Source organism: Muntiacus reevesi, chromosome 7 (genome assembly GCF_963930625.1).
Source record: "Muntiacus reevesi chromosome 7, mMunRee1.1, whole genome shotgun sequence".
Taxonomy (NCBI): Eukaryota; Metazoa; Chordata; class Mammalia; order Artiodactyla; family Cervidae; genus Muntiacus; species Muntiacus reevesi.
The window spans coordinates 41,914,211-41,935,055 of record NC_089255.1 but is presented as its reverse complement, the minus strand read 5'-3'; the positions used below and the strand labels follow the sequence as shown (position 1 = coordinate 41,935,055).

General features: G+C 38.8%; 1 protein-coding gene across 2 annotated transcripts in view; it reads right to left on the bottom strand.

Moving 5' to 3' along the window:
- ATL1 (atlastin GTPase 1) overlaps positions 1–12,650 on the bottom strand; it is a 69,804-nt gene extending 57,154 nt beyond the window's left edge. For both annotated transcript variants that reach the window (XM_065940405.1, XM_065940403.1), the window contains exon 1: positions 12,502–12,650. In XM_065940405.1, coding sequence (XP_065796477.1) covers positions 12,502–12,535 — 34 coding nt within the window. In that variant the 5' untranslated portion in view covers positions 12,536–12,650. The remainder of the gene's footprint in view (positions 1–12,501) is intronic.
- Positions 12,651–20,845: the final 8,195 nt, after the last annotated feature.

Sequence of the window (20,845 nt, the reverse complement as noted above, 5' to 3'; positions counted from 1 at the left end):
GCCAACACACTCAAAATACCCAAATTAAGTGCTGAAAATCATTTGTACCAGCCTGGTTATGTTACTCACTTTGATGTTTGGGTTCCACATGAGTTAAGCAAAAACCTTCTTGACCATATTGTCTCATGTTATTCTCTACTAAAACATAATGAAAAGTCCTGTTTTTAAAATGTGACATGCAATGAAAAGTGGATATTGAACAATCATGTGGAATGGAAGAGATTGTGGGGCAAATGAAATGAACCACCATCAACCACAGAAAAGGCCAGTCTTTATCCAAAGGTGATATTGTGTATATGGTGGAATTGGAAGGGATTCCTCTATTATGAGCTCTTTATTGCTGTTGTTCAGTTGCAAAGTTATGTCTGACTCTTTGTGACCCCATGGACTGCAGTACGCCAAGCTTCCCTGTCCCTAACCATCTCCTAGAGTTTGCCCAAGTTCATGTCCACTGCATCAGTGATGCCATCCAACCATCTCATCCTCTGTTACCCTCTTCTCCTTCTGCCTTCAATCTTTCCCAGCAACCAGGTCTTTTCCAATGAGTCAACTGTTTGCATCAGGTGGCCAAAGTACTGGAGCTCCAGCTCCAGTCCTTCCAATGAGTATTCAGGGTTGATTTCCTTTAAGATTGACTGGTTTTATCTCATTGCTGTCCAGGGGACTCACAAGAGTCTTCTCTAGCACCACAGTTTGCAAGCATCAATGCTTTGGCACTCTGCCTTCTTTATGGTCCAGCTCTCCCAACCATACATGCCTATTGGAAAGACCATAGCCTTGACTATATGGACCTTTTGGAAAACCAAAAGATTAATTCCAACTCCCGGACTACTCTCATTTAGAGCCACTGAAAGCAGCACTCGACGAAAAGTATTTCGAATTAGTTAACAGAAAACACATAATCTTCCATCAGGATAACATAAGATCACACATTTCTCTGATGACCAGGCAAAAACTGTTACAGCTTGGCTGGGAAGTTCTGATTCATCCACCATATTCATCAGACATTGCACCTGTGGATGTTCATCTATTTTGGTCTTTACAAAATTCTCTTTGTGGAAAAAAGTTCAATTCCCTGGAAGACCATAAAAATCACCTACGTTGGTTCTTTGCTCTGGGGAGAGAGAATTATGAAGTTGCCTGAAAAATGGCAGAAGGCAGTGGAACAAAACTTCAATAAAGTTCTTGGTGAAAATGAAAAATTTGTCTTTTATTTTCACTTTAAAACTGAAGGAACTTTTGGGCCAACCCAATAGAATGTTTCTATCATCACAGAAAGTGGTGCTACTGTACAACATATACTCTGACTAGAATAAAATTAAGTTTGAAATTAATAGCAAAAATGTACTTTCTATATATTATAGGTAAAGAAAGAAATCACTGTGAACATTTAAAATACTTCAAACTGATTGAGAAGGAATCTACCATATATCAATACATGTAGGATACAGCAAAATTTATATTTAGAGAAAATCTATAGCCCTAAATGCATATATTAGAAAAAGAAGACAAGCGCAAAATAAATGAGCTTAGTATCCAACTTGTTAAGCTAAAAAGAGAATATAGAATGAAATCAAAGAAAGTACAAGAAGGAATTGAGAGAGATACAGAAAAACTAGGTAAATATAAAAAGAAAAAAGGAGAGATTAACAACAAAAAATACAACGAGGAAGATAACAGATTAAAATTAAGCAGGGAAAATAACAGAATTAAAAACAATCTCATACCAAGTTGCCAAAATGGACAGATTCCAAGAAAAATGTAAATTATTAAATCTGACTCAAGAACAAAGTTTTATTTGTTCTATAACCAATACAGAAGTTGAATTACTAGCTCAAAATCTTACTATAAAGAAGACAGCAGGTCCAGATGGTTTAATAGACTAGTTTTCCTAAACCGGATCATTCTAATCTCATACAGGCTTTCCTGGTGGCTTAGTCTGTAAAGAATCTGCCTGCAATACAGGAGACCAGGGTTCAATCCCTGGGTCAGGAAGATCCTGTGGAGAAGGAAATGGCAATCAACTCCACTATTCTTGCTGGGGAAATCCCAAGAGGACAAGAGGAGCCTTGCAGGCTACAGACCCATGGGGTTGCAAGAGTTGGATACAACTTAGTGACTAAACCACCACCCTAAACCACCAATCTCATATAAATGCTTTCAGAGAATCAAAAAGAAAATAAAAAAATTTCCCCCTCTCATTTCATAAAGTTACTATAACCTTGATACCAAAGCAGACAAGGAAAGAATAAAAAAAGAAAATTACTTGTAAACATGTTTGGAAATGCCATTAAAAGATTAGCAAATCCAGGAATGTATTTAAAAACATAATGCAATATGCCTAGCTTGGGTTTATTCCAGGAATGTAAGATCAGTTCAACAAAGAAGATCTTCTAATATAACTAAACATATTAAAAAATTAAAGAATAAAAGTCATATGATTATCTCAATAATTACAGAAAAGTAGTGATTATAATTCAATATCCAGTGATGATTTCTTAAAAATATTCCTTAGGGATAAAGGAGAACATTCTTAATCTGATTAAGACAAGAAAAATACATAAAAGACAAAGATTAAAAAGGAATGAATGATGCAATAATGACTGCAAATGATAGGTTTTTTTATGTACGAAATCCTAAAAAATTTAGAAGGGAATTTAGTTGAACTAATATGAAAGTTTAGCAAGATTGCTAGATATAAGATGAATATGTAAAGATCGATTGCATTTTATATACTATTATTAGCCATATATATATATGAATAACACAGGTTTCAACTGTGAAGGTCTACTTTTACATGGGTTTTTTTCAATGAGTACACATCTGGCTCTCCATACTGGGAAGTTCTGCATCCATGAATTCAACCAACTGTGAATCATGTGCTATGTTTACAATTCAAGGTTGTCTGACTGTGTCTAAGCAGAACCCACAAATATGAAAGGCAGACTATGGGACTTGAGCATCTGTGGATTTTGGCTTCTGCAGAAGCTCCTGGAACCAATCCCCTACAGATACTGAGTGATGATTATAGTAGGGGAAAAATCATAATGACAAAAAATAAAAGAATAAAACTATAATAACAAATGACAAGCAAGCCCTTCAAGGAAACTTTTTAAACTACTGCAATACATCAAGAAACAAAAGTTAAATAAATGAAGAAATATGCGATGGATGGGAATATTTAATATAGTAAAAAATCTTGATTCTTTCAAATTAATCTACAAATTGGAAGCAATTTTAACATAACAAATTCCAATGGAGCTTTCCAAAGAACTTGAAAACCAAACGCTAAAAATAAAGAACGAAAATTATTATAAGGCATATAGAAACCAAATAGCAAAATGATAGAAGTAAATCCCTCCTTATCAGTTCAGTTCAGTTCAGTTGCTCAGTCATGTCTGACTCTCTGCAACCCCATGAACTGCAGCATGCCAGGCCTCCCTGTCCAATACCAACTTCCAGAATTTACCCAAACTCATGTCCATTGAGTCGGTGATGCTATTTAACCATCTCATCCTCTGTTGCCCCTTCTCCTCCTGCCCCCAATCCCTCCCAGTATCAGAGTCTTTGAAAATGAGTCAGCTCTTTGCATCAGGTAGCCAAAATATTGGAGTTTCAGCTTCAACATCAGTCCTTCCAATGAACATGCAGGACTGATCTCCTTTAGGATGGACTGGTTTAGGAAGGATCTCCTTGCAGTCCAAGGGACTCTCAAGAGTCTTCTCCAACAACACAATTCAAAAGCATCAACTCTTCGGCGCTCAGCTTTCTTTATAGCTCAACTCTCACATCCATACATGACTACTGGAAAAACCATAGCCTTGACTAAATGGACCTTTGTTAACAAAGTAATGTCTCTGCTTTTTAATATGCTGTCTAGGTTGGTCATAACTTTCCTTCCAAGGAGTAAGCGTCTTTTAATTTCATGGCTGCAGTCACCATCTGCAGTGATTTTGGAGCCCAGAAAAATAAAGTCAGCCACTGTTTCCACTGTTTCCCCATCTATTTGCCATGAAGTGATGGGACCAGATGCCATGATCTTAGTTTTCTGAATATTGAGCTTTAAGCCAACTTTTTCACTCTCCTCTTTCACTTTCATTCAGAGGCTCTTTAGTTCTTCTTCGCTTTCTGCCATAAGGGTGGTGTCATCTGCATATCTGAGGTTATTGATATTTCTCCCAGCAATCTTGATTCCAGCTTGTGCTTCATCCAGCCAAGCGTTTCTCATGATGTACTATGCATGTAAGTTAAATAAGCAGGGTGACAATATACAGCCTTGATGTACTCCTTTCCCGATTTGGAACCAGTCTGTTGTTCCATGTCCAGTTCTAACTGCTGTTTCCTGACCTGCATACAGGTTTCTCAAGAGGCAGGTCAGGTGGTCTGGTATTCCCATCTCTTTCAGAATTTTCCACAGTTTATTGTGATCCACACAGTCAAAGGCTTTGGCATAGTCAATAAAGCAGAAATAGATGTCTTTCTGGAACTCTCTTGCTTTTTTGATGATCCAGCAGATGTTGGCAATTTGATCTCTGGTTCCTCTGCCTTTTCTAAAACCAGCTTGAACATCTGGAAGTTCATGGTTCATGTATTGCTGAAGCCTGGCTTGGAGAATTTTGAGTATTACTTTACTAGCGTGTGAGATGAGTGTAATTGTGCGGTAGGTTGAGCATTCTTTGGCATTTCCTTTCTTTGGGATTGGAATGAAAACTGACCTTTTCCAGTCCTGTGGCCACTGCCGAGTTTTCCAGATTTGCTGGCACATTGAGTGCAGCACTTTCACAGCATCATCTTTTAGGATTTGAAATAGCTCAACTGGAATTCCATCACCTCCACCAGCTTTGTTCATAGTGATGCTTTCTAAGGCCCACCTGACTTCACATTCCAGGATGTCTGGCTCTAGGTGAGTGATCACACCATCCTGATTATCTGGGTCATGAAGATGTTTTTTGTACAGTTCTTCTGTGTATTTTTGCCACCTCTTCTTAATATCTTCTACTTCTGTTAGGTCCATACCATTTCTGTTCTTTATTGAGCCCATCTTTGCATGAAATGTTCCCTTGGAATCTCTAATTTTCTTGAAGATATCACTAGTCTTTCCTATTCTATTGTTTTCCTCTATTTCTTTGCATTGATCACTGAGGAAGGCTTTCTTATCTCTCCTTGCTATTCTTTGGAACTCTGCATTCAAATGGGTATATCTTTCCCTTTCTCCTTTGCTTTTCGCTTCTCTTCTTTTCACAGCTATTTGTAAGGCCTCCTCAGACAATCATTTTGCTTTTTTGCATTTCTTTTCCTTGGGTATGGTCTTGATCCCTGTCTCCTGTACAATGTCACATGCCTCCATCCATAGTTCATCAGGCACTCTGTCTATCAGATCTAGTCCCTTAAATCTATTTCTCACTTCCACTGTATAATCATAAGGGATTTGATTCAGGTCATACCTGAATGGTTTAGTGGTTTTCCCCACTTTCTTCTTATCAGTAAGTAATGTTAAATATATATGGATTATGCTCTCTAATCAAAAGACAGTGCTATAATGGATTAAAAAAACATGATCCAACTCTGCGTTGTCTACAAGAGATTCACTTTAGATCCAAAGACATAGATAGGTTGAAAGTGAAAGGATGGAAAAAGATATTTAATGTTTCCAGTAAACAAAGGAGAACAGGGGTGACTATATTAATATACAGACAAAATGGAGTTTAACTGAAAAAGTTTTAAAGAAACAAAGAAAGACAGTATACATTAATAAAAGGTTCATTATAGTAAGAAGATATAACAATTATAAACATGTATACATCTAACAACAGGCCATCAAAATATGTGAAGTGTTAAGCTGGAGATTTCAATACCCCACACTCATAACGGATTAAACAATCAGACAGAAGACAAGCAACAGAAAAGAGAATTTGAACAACACAGTAAATCAACTAGATCTAACAGACTTATACAGAACATTCTACTGAACAACAGAATAGACATTCTTCTCAAGTACATATAGGACATTCTCTAGGATAGACCATATGTTAGACCACAAATTAAATCTTGGCAAATTTTTTTTTTAATTTTTAAAAAATTTTTTATAAATCTTGGCAGATTTTTAAAAGATAGATATCATATAAAATATTTTCTCCAATCCACAGTGGAATGAAGTTACAGATAAGTCACAGAAGTAAAATTAGAAAATTCACAAATTTGTAGAAGTTAAGCAGCATACTCATAAACACCCAATGAAAGAAAGGAGAAATAACAAGAGAAATTAGGAAATGAACGCAAGTAGAAACCACAATGAGATACCACCTCACACCCATCAGGATGGCTACTATTCAAAAAAGCAGAAAAGAACAAATGTTGATGAGGATATAGAGGCAGTAAATCCTTGTGCACTGTTAATGGGAATGTGGTACAGCCATTGTGGGATATAGTACGGTAGTTCCACAAAGAAATTAAAACTATTAACTACTATATGATTCAGCAGTTCTAGGTATATAGCTGAAGAACTGAAAGCAGGGTCTCAAAGAGATATATAAACACCCATGTTCACAACAGCATTATTTACAAATGATAAAATGTGGAAGCAACACAAGTGCTTCCCAACAAATGAATGGATAATCAAAATGTGATATATATAGCCAATGAAATCGAACCAGGGTCTCCAGCATTGCAGGCAGATTTGCTACCAGGGAAGTCCCAAATGAAACATTACTCAGTTTTAAAAATGAAGATGATTCTGACATATGCTACAACATGGATAAAGCTTGAGGACACTATGCTAAGTGAAATAACCCACTCAAAAAAGATAAATACTTGATTCCACTTAGATACTCAGAGTAGTCAACAATCATAGAGGCAGAAAGCAGAATGGTGGTTGCCAGGAGCTGGGGAGAGAAGGAATGAAGAGTTAATATTTAATGGACACAGATGCTTTGCAAGATGAAAAGAACCCTGGAGATGGATGGTGGTGGAGGTGGTACAACAACTTAGTACCACTGAACTGTACACTTGAAAATGGTTAAGACAGTAAATTTTATGTTATGTGCATTTTACCACAATTTAAAAAATGAAAAAGAGACATGCAAAATTTTAAAACCAAATATTATAAGAGAAAATTGTATAACTTTGAGATAGACAAAGATTTCTTAAAATACAAAGAGCACAAACCATAAAGAGGAAAATATTAACTTGACTATTTTTAAATATTAAACTTGTTTGCTAAAATATACCATCAAGAGAGCAAAGTCACATCACAAGGTAGCAAAGGACAAATAAACAACAAAGGACTTACATAGAAAAAGGAAGAAAAAGATAACCTGACAAAAGATTAGCAAAGGGCAAACAGGTATAGAGAAGGAAATGTTAATGGTTAATAAATGTATGAAAATATACTCACACCTCACTGATAATCAGTACAACACAGATTCAAACCGTCAATCCAAATCTTTGTTGTGACGAGACAAAGAACCGAGGAGCATACACTCGCCTGACAAAACCACAGTGAGATATAATTTCACATCTATTATAATACCAAGTGTGGGGATTATAAGTAAACAAAATACCTTGTGGGAAAAAATACACTTAAATTTCATTTATTTTAGGTTCTTAAAAATGTAAAGCTAATACATTATTTAGTGATAGATATGTTATATATAAAAATACATACACAAAATAAACATATATATATACATATATATATATAAATTCCTGATATAAAATGATCAGGAAATAGGAAACACCAAATTTATGAAAGCATTTATAAGGAGATATTGCCATTAGGAGCAGCCAACAGGTAGTGTTAAAACACTGATAAAGTTCTATTTTTTCAGCTTGGGAGGGGGGATTCACTGTTATACTTTTTAAAACTGAACATCTATGTTTCATTTTTCTGTTGTATATACAGATATTTTAATAGAATAATTTTATGTAAAAGAGCCTCCAAATTTTAAAATACCCAACTATTTTTTTTTTTTTTTACTAAAATTTCTCACAATCTTTTTCCTGATGATCACAGGTTATACTTAACAGTCTAGTCACTGGTTTCTGAAGATAAAGGCTACAGAGTTTGAAATGGAACAAAGATATAACCCAAGAGCCATCAAGACAAGATAACCAGATATAAAGTATTGTATATTAAAAAGTATATAATATACTTTTATATATAAAAAATAAAGTATAACTCTCTATATAAATGTATATGAAAAAAGATATAGGGAAAGCAAATTAAGTCAGAATAATGTGGAAGGGAGAATCTGTAGGAGAAGAACATGTATGATCCAATAGAAATTTTATTTTGTTTCAGGAGGAACAAGTATATAGAAAATGAGGTCAGTACACAGAGTCTCATTTCAAGGAAAATAGAATACAGCCAATTGGAAAAGAAAGATCTGGAAATTATTATAATCAAGATTTTTTTTAACCTTTCCTTAAATAACAAAAACCTAAAAATTAATTTTCAACAAATAGACATTTCCTATACTTAATATGTGGAGAAGGAAATGGCAACCCACTCCAGTATTCTTGCCTAGAGAATCCCATGGACAGAGGAGCCTGGCGGGCTACAGTCCATGAGGCTGCAAGAGTTGGACACAACTTAGCGACTAAACCACCACCAACACACTTAATGTGAGGCTGAGTTTATTTAAAGAGGCAGGAAAAGCGGACACTGTTGTGCAAATATTCTTCTTCTAAAGTAATATTGCACTGACAGTTTGTTACAATACAGAAAACTCAAATTTCCATGTGGCATCTCAAGTTTTTAAGCAGCTGTAATTAACAAAAACAAACAACGAATATACTTCTGTTTTGTTTCTGACAGTACTTAAACTCTAAGCCCAACCCGAAAGACTGCTTTCTGGGCTACTGTTTCTGATATTCATCTGTCTCCTTTATCTTCCACACTAGCATACTCTTTGCCTTCTTTTCTAGTTCAGGGAGATCAAGGTTATAGAGCATTGATTTATTATACTAGTTTAAGCCTACACAGGTTTGTTGTGGCACCTACTGGCATTCTATTTTAATTCCTTATCTTTATCACACAGACCAGGTAAACAACGCTAAATTTAAATCCTAGATCTGTAACATAAATTATCCAGCCTCTGGTAAGTTATGCTCTCTGAATCTCAGATTCCTTATATATAAAAATAAGGATAATAATGCCTATGTTTTATGAATTGACTTATTTATACAAACTTCTAGTTCAGTATACATTCAGGTACAGGTGGTGGGATTCTCAGTTTTGGAAGCACAGACTTGCTTCCCTTATACGTATGGGTACGATCCTCAAACACCACCCAACTCTGGGTATCAGCAGAGATGTGTTTCTGTTTTCTAGCCTCCATGACCCTCCAGTATTCTTGCCTGGAGAATCCCAGGGACAGAGGAGCCTGGTGGGCTGCTGTCTATGGGGTCGCACAGAGTTGGACACGACTGAAGTGACTTAGCAGCAGCAGCAGCATGACCCTTATAAGGACCTAACAGGTCTCTGATCACTCAGACAAAAATAATATCTGTTACTGGTTCAACAGGGTCCTTATCTGAATTTTAGGTCCCCTGTACACATTTTGCAAGTATCGCTCTTATACTTTTCTTGGAAATCCTGTATTTTCCAATTCCGGATAGTTGGCCTTTCCCCTCTGCCCCATGATTTCTAATTTGTCTGAAAAATATGTATTTAGCTAGATGATAAGATCAGTTTACTGTCTTCATTTCTAAACTATCACCTGTGTTTTTTTCTCATCAGAGACCTCTGCCTTCCATGAGGGCCTGTCTTCTCTATTGCCTTCACACCATGCCCCATTATACATAAAAAACATTCCAAAGCATTATGATATAGAATATATAAGACAACCCTAGGTTCTAATCTCAGTTTTTAAACATACTAAATATTATATGACTTTCATCAAGTTATTTAACCTACCTAAGACTCAGTTTTTTAATCTGTAAACAGGGACTATATCTTGACAACTTAAGAGGATAAAGATCAAATACAGTGATGCAGATGAATGTGTCTTGAAAACTGCAATTCTATATAATGCAGAAAATATTATCCATTCAGCAAAATACTGGTGATGACAAAAGGATCTTAAGTCAAACTGCCAGAATTGGAGTCCTAGCTCTATTATTTGCCTTTTAATATGTAAATAAGGACTATAACACCTACTTCATGTGATATTAGCTCAATGATGTTAGTTATTATTATTATTAAATGCCTATTATGTTAGGCATTGTACTAGACGCTGGTGATAAAATGGAATCAAGGCAGACGTGGCTAACATATTTGCCAAAAACTCGTATTTCCTACTTCATATGCTACATTTTCTAAGTCATGCCACGTACACTTTAGAGCAAAGAAATATCTGAGTAGTAAAGCATTTCTACATAGCATAAAGGTAAGAGTCCACAATTCCACTATCTCTTTTTGTGAAATTTCCAGTGAACACATAGTGACTATGGTATTTCTTTTTTTAATTCATCACTTGACTCAAAACTCTTCAAATGACTTCTGGATAAACGGTCTGGAATACGTTTTAATCAAACGTAAATAGGACAGTATTTCTCAAAGTAACATCCAAAGATGATCTGCTTCTCAATAACCTAAAATGATAATTAAAAGGCATATTCCTAGACCTTATTTCAGACACAGATTCAAAAGCTCTGGCTGGAAAATGTGGGAATCTGCATTTCTAATAAGTTCCCAATGTGATTTTTATGCAAATCCCATTTGAGAACCACATTCCTAAGAAAGAAAAAAACACTGTGTGAGAAATTTGTAACCAAAGCAAACACTGAAAAATGATGATCGAATTTTTCTTTCTGAAGAAGAAAAGTTTTAGTCATCAGAATAAATTTTCACATGCCTGTCTCTTAATAGGGTTAAGTCAAGAGTCTACAGAGATTAAGACCAAAATTGACTTGAACATACACACCTTAACTGTGAGTGTTCAAGAAATTCCTATTTTGGAGGCCAAGGGAAAGGGAGGAGAAGGGGTATTGTGAAAAAGTTTACCCACATTTCAGATGAAGCAAACAAAAAGTTGCCATTGCAATAGTCATGGCTACTAAAACTGGGATTTGGTGATATCAGATATCAGAAAATGGAACCGCTTTCTCTTAAACTCAGACAACTAAAGACAGATATCCCTGCTCCAACTCCCGACATCTACCATAAACCTCTGATAACCTCTCAAATATAGACTTCACTTATTTGGGAGTTAAATTGGTCCTGTGACCAATCAGAGGCAAGAGAAAATAGGATCTTTTGATGAAAGATATACAATTTTCATAAAAGATAACCAAAATAACTAATTAAAATGTAAATTTATACCTCACAATCTGATGGAGAGTTATAGAAGAGCTGTCAGAGACACTGAAGAAAGTCAATGAAAAAGCTCTGAACTCCTAGTGGATGTTAACTTTCCAAATAACAATTCAAAGCTAATGAACAAACACTATTCCTCTACCCACTATGCCACAGTGGTCTGAGGTCTGCTCTGGTGCTGATAATAAAATGCCCGAAGATGGCAGTGAGTTTGGCACTGTGACTGGAAGAAATAAGGAGCCCGAAGGGGAAAAAGCAGCCCAACCTGCCCACACCACGGAGTCTGGAGCAGCAGAGCGGGCGGGGCTGCGATTTCTCCTGAATCACTGCACTCTCTCTTCTCCGCCTGCGTGAGCGCCGCCCACCCACTCGCGGCAGCTTGAACCCCCTGGGCCTAGCCTCTCCTTCCCCCTCCCCTCGGCCTGGTGCTGAATCATGAGCCCGATATCTCCAAAAGGTAAAACCCAAGAACAATGCCACCCTTAGCGCTGGCCTGAATGGGGCACCAGGTTGGGGTGGGGCAGAAGGCTGGAAACCACAACTTTGCCCCCCTTTCTCCCAAATTCCCCACCCAACCCCCGAAAGAAAAGGAGTGCTGCGGTGCTATGGGATTCCCAAACGGCGCCCCTTCTTCTCCCTCCCGTTGCTCGTGTCTGCAACGCCCCGACCTGGTCCCGGCGCGCTCCGCCTCATTGTTCCAAAGCTGCCCGCCCGCCAGGAGTCCAAGCTCTGCGAGGCCAGCCAGTTCGCAGCTCGTGGGGAAGGGGTGGGGGCTCTCCACTCCACGGCCCTCACCACAGTCCCCTGCCCGGCCTCACCCCTTCCTGCCAACCTCCTTTAACTAAAGCCAAAGCACCGAGCCCCCCAGAGGCGACCGGGTGGGTGCTGTCCAAATGCTGGGAGGAGGATGGGGGGTGGGGGTGGGGGAAAGGCTGGAGTCTGCGGCCTGCGTGTAGCTGCAGCCTTCGCCCCTTCGCCCCCTCGCTCCACTGCGCGAGAGATGCTGCTTCCATGGGTACCGCTTGGCCACGGTCCCTCCCGCCCAACAGGGAGCCGCTCGGCTGTGGCCATCTCCCAGCCCTAGACGCTGGCGCCGAGCAGCCCTCGGCCCTCCTCGTTTCCAGAAGCCGAAAGCGGAGGGCCAGTCCCTGTGCAGGCTGCAGAAGTCACCATACGCGACTCACCCCAACTGTTTCTGTCCTTGCGGTTCTTGGCCATGGTGGTCCGGGCGCTGGTGGCGGCGAGGCGCTGTCAGGGCTCTCGCTCCTCTCCCGGCTGCAGGTTGCTGGCGGTGGGAAGCTCTGTGCCCTCGCTGGGCTGGGCGCAGTTCCCTCAGACTCTGAGGATGTTGCTGTGGCGCTGGTGGGAAGGAGTGGGGGGGGAGGGGGGAGGAGAAAGCGGATGAACCAAGCTCAGCATCACAAGCCGGAGTTCACACAAAAACCAGCGTCACACCCTCCCTACCTTGGCCAAGCCCCAGAGCCTGAAGACAGTGACAGACGATGTACTGCAACATTTTCGATGGAAAACACATACAAATAAACAGCACCCCCTTACACACTCTCAAAGAACTTAACAAATGCTTAACAGCATTATACAGTCAGAAATACACAGACCAAGATACTGCGTGATTCTGCATGTTCAAATACCTGTTTTCTCGACCAGTTACATATGAGTAGAAATATGCTGGCAACATTTACATAGCCGAAAAATGTAAATAATCAGCATTTATCTATCAGGCACCATTTCCTCCCTAATTTAAAGGCAAGGTCACAATAGTAAATAGGGTATCATGCATTTTTGTACCTGTATACAGAACAGGCCTGTCTTTTAAAACTGGGATAGCATACTTAGATTAAGAAGATCAAGACTTGCAGAAGGAAATGGCAACCCACTCCAGTATTCTTGCCTGGAAAATCCCACGGACAGAGGAACCTGGCAGGCTACAGTCCATGGAGTCACCAGGAGTCGGACATGACTTAGCGAGTAAACCACCATGCTAAAACCTCTCCAGTTGGACTTCCCTTGCAGTCTAGGGAAGGGAAGACCTTCCTAAGACCTATGCCTGAAATGCAGGGAGTACAGGTTTGATCCTTGGCTAGGGAACAAAGATCCCACATGCTGCACAATGCAGCTAAAAAAAACCCAAAAACTAAAAAAACAAGATAAAGACAAAAGCTGGAGATTTATCATAATCTGTGACTAACTCCATGTCTAATGGGCAAAATTTCCACTCGGTTTACAGAACTATCATATGGAGTTACATTGACAAATATTCTAAGTCATACATCATATTATGGAAGAGTCTTGGCAATAAAGTTGGTAACAATTTTGAATAGAAAGCAAAAGGCAATAAATACTTTAAAAAATATTCTCAATCACTCTCTTTTCACAAATTCCTTCCTCTTTACCCATCAATTTAATTTTCAGCATCCTAGAAACACTGTTCCTTCATGCTACCTGACCCTCAAGATACTGTCATCCCACTCCTCACCTCCTCACTCACTTTTCTCCTGAATTTGACTGTTGACCATACTCTACACAGATCAGTTCTGCCTGGAAGATTACTGTTAGCTTCTTAATTATCAGATCCTAGATCTCTGTTTATTCCCTCATTATAAGCAACTCTTCACTGTGTTCCCTCAATGTAATTTACTATATGATGGTTTCAGACAGGATCTCCATCCATGCTATTGATTCCCAAATCTATTCATCCAGTCTTAAGCTTTCTTGAGGAAAGAAAATCATCATTTCAGGGCTAAGTCTGTAACTGCCTAAGGTCATCTTCACTTTGTTTTCCTACTGACACTTCAAAATCAATATGTCAAAGACCAAACTCTCTCACTCACCATTGCCAAATTTCATGCAATCCTATTTCAGTTAATTGTTCTATGACCTCAGAACACTGTAAACCAAGTTTACATCATGGTTTTAAAAGGGACTGTCTTCCAGTATGGTACTGGCAAAGACAGAAATATAGATCAATGGAACAGAATAGAAAGCCCAGAGATAAATCCACGAACCTATGGACACCTTATCTTCGACAAAGGAGGCAAGGATATACAATGGAAAAAAGACAACCTCTTTAACAAGTGGTGCTGGGAAAACTGGTCAACCACTTGTAAAAGAATGAAACTAGAACACTTTCTAACACCGTACACAAAAATAAACTCAAAATGGATTAAAGATCTAAATGTAAGACCAGAAACTATAAAACTCCTAGAGGAGAACAGAGGCAAAACACTCTGCGACATAAATCACAGCAGGTGGGTCTGGAAGGTGACCCATCTTCCAGAATATTGGAAATAAAAGCAAAAATAAACAAATGGGACCTAATGAAACGTAAAAGCTTTTGCACTACAAAGGAAACTATAAGTAAGGTGAAAAGACAGCCCTCAGATTGGGAGAAAATAATAGCAAATGAAGCAACAGACAAAGGACTAATCTCAAAAATATACAAGCAACTCCTGCAGCTCAACTCCAGAAAAATAAATGACCCAATCAAAAAATGGGCCAAAGAACTAAACAGACATTTCTCCAAAGAAGACATACAGATGGCTAACAAACACATGAAAAGATGCTCAACATCACTTATTATCAGAGAAATGCAAATCAAAACCACAATGAGGTACCATTACATGCCAGTCAGGATGGCTGCTATCCAAAATCTACAAGCAATAAATGCTGGAGAGGGTGTGGAGAAAAGGGAACCCTCTTACACTGTTGGTGGGAATGCAAACTAGTACAGCCACTATGGAGAACAGTGTGGAGATTTCTTAAAAAACTGGAAATAGAACTGCCATATGACCCAGCAATACCACTTCTGGGCATACACACTGAGGAATCCAGATCTGAAAGAGACACGTGCACCCCAATGTTCATCACAGCACTGTTTATAATAGCTAGGACATGGAAGCAACCTAGATGCCCATCAGCAGATGAATGGATAAGGAAGTTGTGGTATATACACCATGGAATATTACTCAGCCATTAAAAAGAATTCATTTGAATCAGTTTTAATGAGATGGATGAAACTGGAGCCCATTATACAGAGTGAAGTAAGCCAGGAAGATAAAGACCATTACAGCATACTAACACATATATATAGAATTTAGAAAGATGGTAATGATAACCCTATATGCAAAACAGAAAAAGAGACACAGATGTACAGAACAGACTTTTGGACTCTGTGGGAGAAGGTGAGGGTGGGAGGTTTCGAGAGAACAGCATGTATATTATCTATAGTGAAACAGATCACCAGCCCAGGTGGGATGCATGAGACAAGTGCTCGGGCCTGGTGCACTGGGAGGACCCAGAGGAATGGGGTGGAGAGGGAGGTGGGAGGGGGGATCGGGATGGGGAATACATGTAACTCCATGGCTGATTCATGTCAATGTATGACAAAACCCACTGCAATGTTGTGAAGTAATTAGCCTCCAACTAATAAAAATAAATGAAAAAAAAAAAGAAAAAAAAAAGGGACTGTCTTCAATAGAGTTGCATTCCATAAACACTAATGAGACAATATAGGACGATAGAAATTATCTCACCCAGTACCTACAAACCACATTCATTAAACAAAAACAAGCACGTTCTCCTTTTCTTATATTTATTATAGTTCTCAGTTCACATTCCAGCCTGATAATCCCTCTCAAGTGAATCCCATTAAAAAGCAGTACAGTAGGGACTTCCCTGGTGGTCCAGTGGCTATGACTCTGCACTCCCAATGCAGGGGGCCTGGGTTCCATCCCTGGTCAGGGAACTAGATCCCATATGCTGCAACTGAAAGATCCCGAGTGCTGCAACTGAGACTCAGCACAGCCAAATATATAAGTATTTTTAAAAAACCAAAACAAAAGAGTACAGTAGATTCTACCCACAAAAGTTATATATACAATTCAACATCTATTCCTAATTGAAGAAGGGATTTATTTTTTTAAAAAAACCTTTTTTTCTGTTGTTAATAAGTAACCTGTGAGATAATACTTGAAACTGTGTGAATGTCTTGGCCAAGAACTTTGTATTCAATGGTTTTTAGCATCCACTGACATCCTTGCCTAAATCAACTTCAGATTTTAAAATACTATTTCTTCTGCATTTTACATTTAATAGCTGGCATTTCCTCTCCCACCTTTGTTTGTTATGTACCACTATCCACTTCATGGATTCATGAAATCTAAAGAAAAACTTTACTCTAATTTACCATCATTATTCTTTGTAATGCTCAAATTGCCCTAAATTTGACCAATGGTAGCCCCTTCAAGTTAACAACTGTCTCCTTGTAACATGTCCTATTTGTCTTTCATCATTTCCCTTGTTTTCTGGCACAAGAAAATGTTTCAAGTTTCCCTGGTATTTTTCCTGCCTCAGAATGAGTTCCTCCAAGAAACTCTGGCTGCCTTTAAAGAGAAAAGGAATTTAGAAACCAAGATCTGAGTGCTAGCTGTGCTCACTGCTAGCTGGAATTTCACTGTTTCTAGACTCTTTCAGTGGACATTGTTAGAACATGTTTATTTTTCAAAGCTGTTAAGTTTAATCTACTTTAAAGAAATACCTCCAACAGCATGAAAATACATACAGAGTAATTTCTTGAAGCATTTTTTGTTATTGAAATATATTGGAAATAACCTAAGTGCCCACATATAGGAGAATATGAGTGATAGTCGCTCAGTTGTTTCCGACTCTTTGCAATTCCATGGACTGTAGCCTGCCAGGCTCCTTTGTCCATGGAGTTCTCCAGGCAAGAATACTGGAGTGGGTTGCCATTTCCTTCGCAGAATGGAAAATTATGCAGCTATAGGAAAGAATACAGGGGCTTCCCTAGTGTTCCAGTGGTTAGGCATTCACCTGCCAAAGCAGGGAACACAGGTTTAATCCCTGGTCCAGGAAGATCCCACAAGCCTTGGAGCAGTTAGGCCCCAGCACCACAACTACTGAAGCCCACAAGCCTAGAGCCCACGCTCCACAAGAGAAGCCACACAGTGAGAAGCCCATGTATCACAATGAGAGAGTAGCCCCTGTGTGCTGCAATTAGAGAAAAGCCCATGCACAGCAACAAAGGCCCAGTACATCCAAAAATAAATAAATCTTTAAAAAAGGAAGATCTTTATGAATTGATATATACTGATTTCCAGAATAATACACTGTCAAATGAAAAAAAAAACCAAAGTGCAAATATTCTACCTACCATGTAAGAAAGAAAAGGATATTAAAAAATATATCTGTTCATCTGTGCAAAAGAAATACAGGGTAAACCAGAAACCAATGAGATCAGTTATCTACAGGAGACAGGTGGGAATAGGATGGAAACAATGGGAGAATGAGAATAGGGTGGAAAGGATTAGGAGGGCTGCTACTTCTCTAAGTGTAACCTTTTTATGTAGCCGGCACTGTTGGAACCATGGTAATGGTTCACATTCTCCAAAATAAATAACTAAAACCAATCAGGATATGGGCAAAGGAGTGGAAGGAACTCAAAGTGGAATTACAAATAGTTAAAAAAAACAAAGTGAACCTAACTATATTACAGGTGAATAACATAACTACACTGAAGCATTTTCTAAACCTGAAGAGCTATAGAAAATAGTATTTTGATTGAATGCTACAAGACTGAAGACAAAAACTGCATATAAGCACTGTTCTTTAGTTCATAATTTATTTTTCTTCCAGGACATATGTAGGTTAGCAATTCTGAAGTTATTTGTGTATTCTCTAGAATTGAGTAAGTACATGGTGCATAATCAGAACCAGATTTCTTGCTTTTGGAGATGAAGTTATAATAAGGAAAGGGGAAGGAGAACCCTATGGTGTTGAACTGGAATCTGAGGTATCAGTATGATACAGTAAAAATACAAATAACAGAATTTTTTTAAAAGGGGCAGAGGATCTAAATAAACATTTCTCCATAGAGGACATAAAAATGACCAACAGGCACATGAAAAGACAATTTAACATTTTTAGTCACTAGGGAAATGCAAATCAAAATTTAAACAACTGCAATGAGATATCACATCAGATAGACCAGGATGACTATAATCAGAAAGAAAGACAATAAAAAGTGTTGGTGAAACTGACACTGCTGGTGGGAATATAGCCACTTTGGAAAACAGTCTGGCAGCTTCACAAAATTTAGAATTACCATATGGCCCAGCAATTCCACTCATAGATATATGCCTCCCCACAAATGAAAGTATATGTTCATGCAAAAACTTGCACAGGGATGTTCTAAGAGCATTGCTTTTAGTAGCCAAAAGGTAGAATCAACCTAAATGCCAATAGCCATCAATGGATAAAAAAATGTGGTATATCCATACAATGGAATATTATTTAGCCAAAAAAAGCTTCCTATTTAAAGGAACTGTGACTCGGTTACCTGGGGAAAGCATCTGTCCCCTGGGCACTAGGGCCTTCAGATCCATCACACCCAATGTTTTAGAGTCAAAGCTGTATAGACAAAAATTCTTCAACTGAATTATTAGGAATAATAATAATTCCTAATAATCACTTACTTCTACCCCCTGGTTCCTCAGTTCAGTTCAGTCACTCAGTTGGGTCCAACTCTGTGACCCCATGGACTGCAGCACACCAGGCTTCCTTGTCCATCATCACCTCCTGGAGCTTACTCAAACTCATGTCCATTGAGTTTCCATGTCTCTGGTTCCTAGGCCTGTGCATTCTGAATATGGGGTAGATGGCAATATGTATTGGATACTGACTTAAATCCTGTATCATATCCTCATAAGGGTTATCTCTCAGCCAATTGATCCTTCAGCACAACTTTCCTCTGTGGTATCATACCAGCTGCTTCTAAGCGATGGGTTTGAGGTAAGATCAGTTAACTTCACAGGCATGACTCCATTGCCTTACTTCCCATGAGTTTCCTGCTCAAATTTAATGTTGTTTGTGATACATGATGATGAAACAGTCCATGAATTGTGGTACTAGTAGAAGTTTCCCAAGCAGGGATGGTAAACCTGTATTTGGATTATGTACATACATGACTATAGGTCCTGGGTGTTAGCTGATGACTCATAAATTGAACAGGGGCAGCAGAATTCCATTGTCAAATGGAAAGGTATATACTGGGGTGGCCTGAGCTGGTCTGGAAGGCTTGCATAAAGTACACAGACTAACTTTCATTGTACCTGCTCCTACTTCTTTGCCACTTTTTTTTGAACCATATCTTTGGATTCAAAAAACATAACACTCAGTACCTAAAGGGTCGGTAAGCCTGTATCTGGACTATGTATATATATACTATAGGGATGTACATATATACATAGCTACCCCATGAGTACAAATTGCTCTTCCCTTCATAATCAAAAGGATTTGGTTTAATTAAACTGCCACCAGGTGATTGACTGGTCTGTCTAGGAAATAGTACCTAAGGGTCACTGCAGGACTTCCCTGGTAGCTCAGCTGGTAAAGAATCTGCCTGCAATGCAGGAGACCCCGGTTGGATTCCTGGGTCAGAAAGATCCCCTGGAGAAGGGATAGGCTACCCACTCTAGTATCCTTGGGCTTTCCTGGTGGCTCAGATGGTCAAGAATTCGCCTATAATGTAGGAGACCTGGGTTTGATCCCTGGGTTGGAAAGATCCCCTGGAGGAGGGCATGGCAACCCACTCCAGTATTCTTGCCTGGAGAATCCCCATGGACTGTAGCCTGCCAGGCTCCTCTGTCGATGGGGTTGCAAAGAGTCACATGACTGAATGACCAGGCACAGCACAGCAGGGGTCACTGCAAAGGCAGGTGACTCTGCTATAAGAAAGTGAGATTCATGTCAGTGTATGACAAAACCCACTGAAATGTTGAGAAGTAATTAGCCTCCAACTAATAAAAAAAAATTAAAAAAAAAAAAAAAAGAAAGTGAGATACTGCAGAGTGGCAGCAACCTTACTACCCTTGGCAAGTGGAAGTCCATGCCACTGAATTCCCTTTAGCCTCCATTCCTATTGCCACATGGCCCCACTGAACTAATACTAGGGTGACTGGGTAGAGTGTCCTATGACATTCATAGGACAGATTATCTTTTATATCTGATTATTGGGATGGATGCCCCCTTGTGGGCAGTCAAATGGTTCACAGATATTTTCACAGTGGCCAATTTTGATACTCCATTCATAATATATCTCCCACTGACTTCCTTATTTCTGATCTCTCCAAGTTATGGCCAACTTATTAATTACTCCGCATAAATCAGTACAGAGCCATACCTCAGGCTATCTTTCATTCCTAACACAGAGGACACCAGATGTTCTATTCAAAATTGTGCCCTCTGGAAAAATTTCTCTTCATCTTTATTTTTTAGGACCACTTCACTGTGAAGTAGGACCATAATTCAGTGGCTCTATGCTTCTGGTTGGTGCTGATTTATCATCCAGACAATTAATAAACCAGGCCCAAGCTTTTCCTTCTTCTGCTAAATGACCATGAGTCCAAAGATATGGTTCAAAAAACAGTGGCAAAGAAGTATGAGCAGGTACAATATAAAGTTAGTCCATGTACATTATTCCTGCCTTCCAGACCA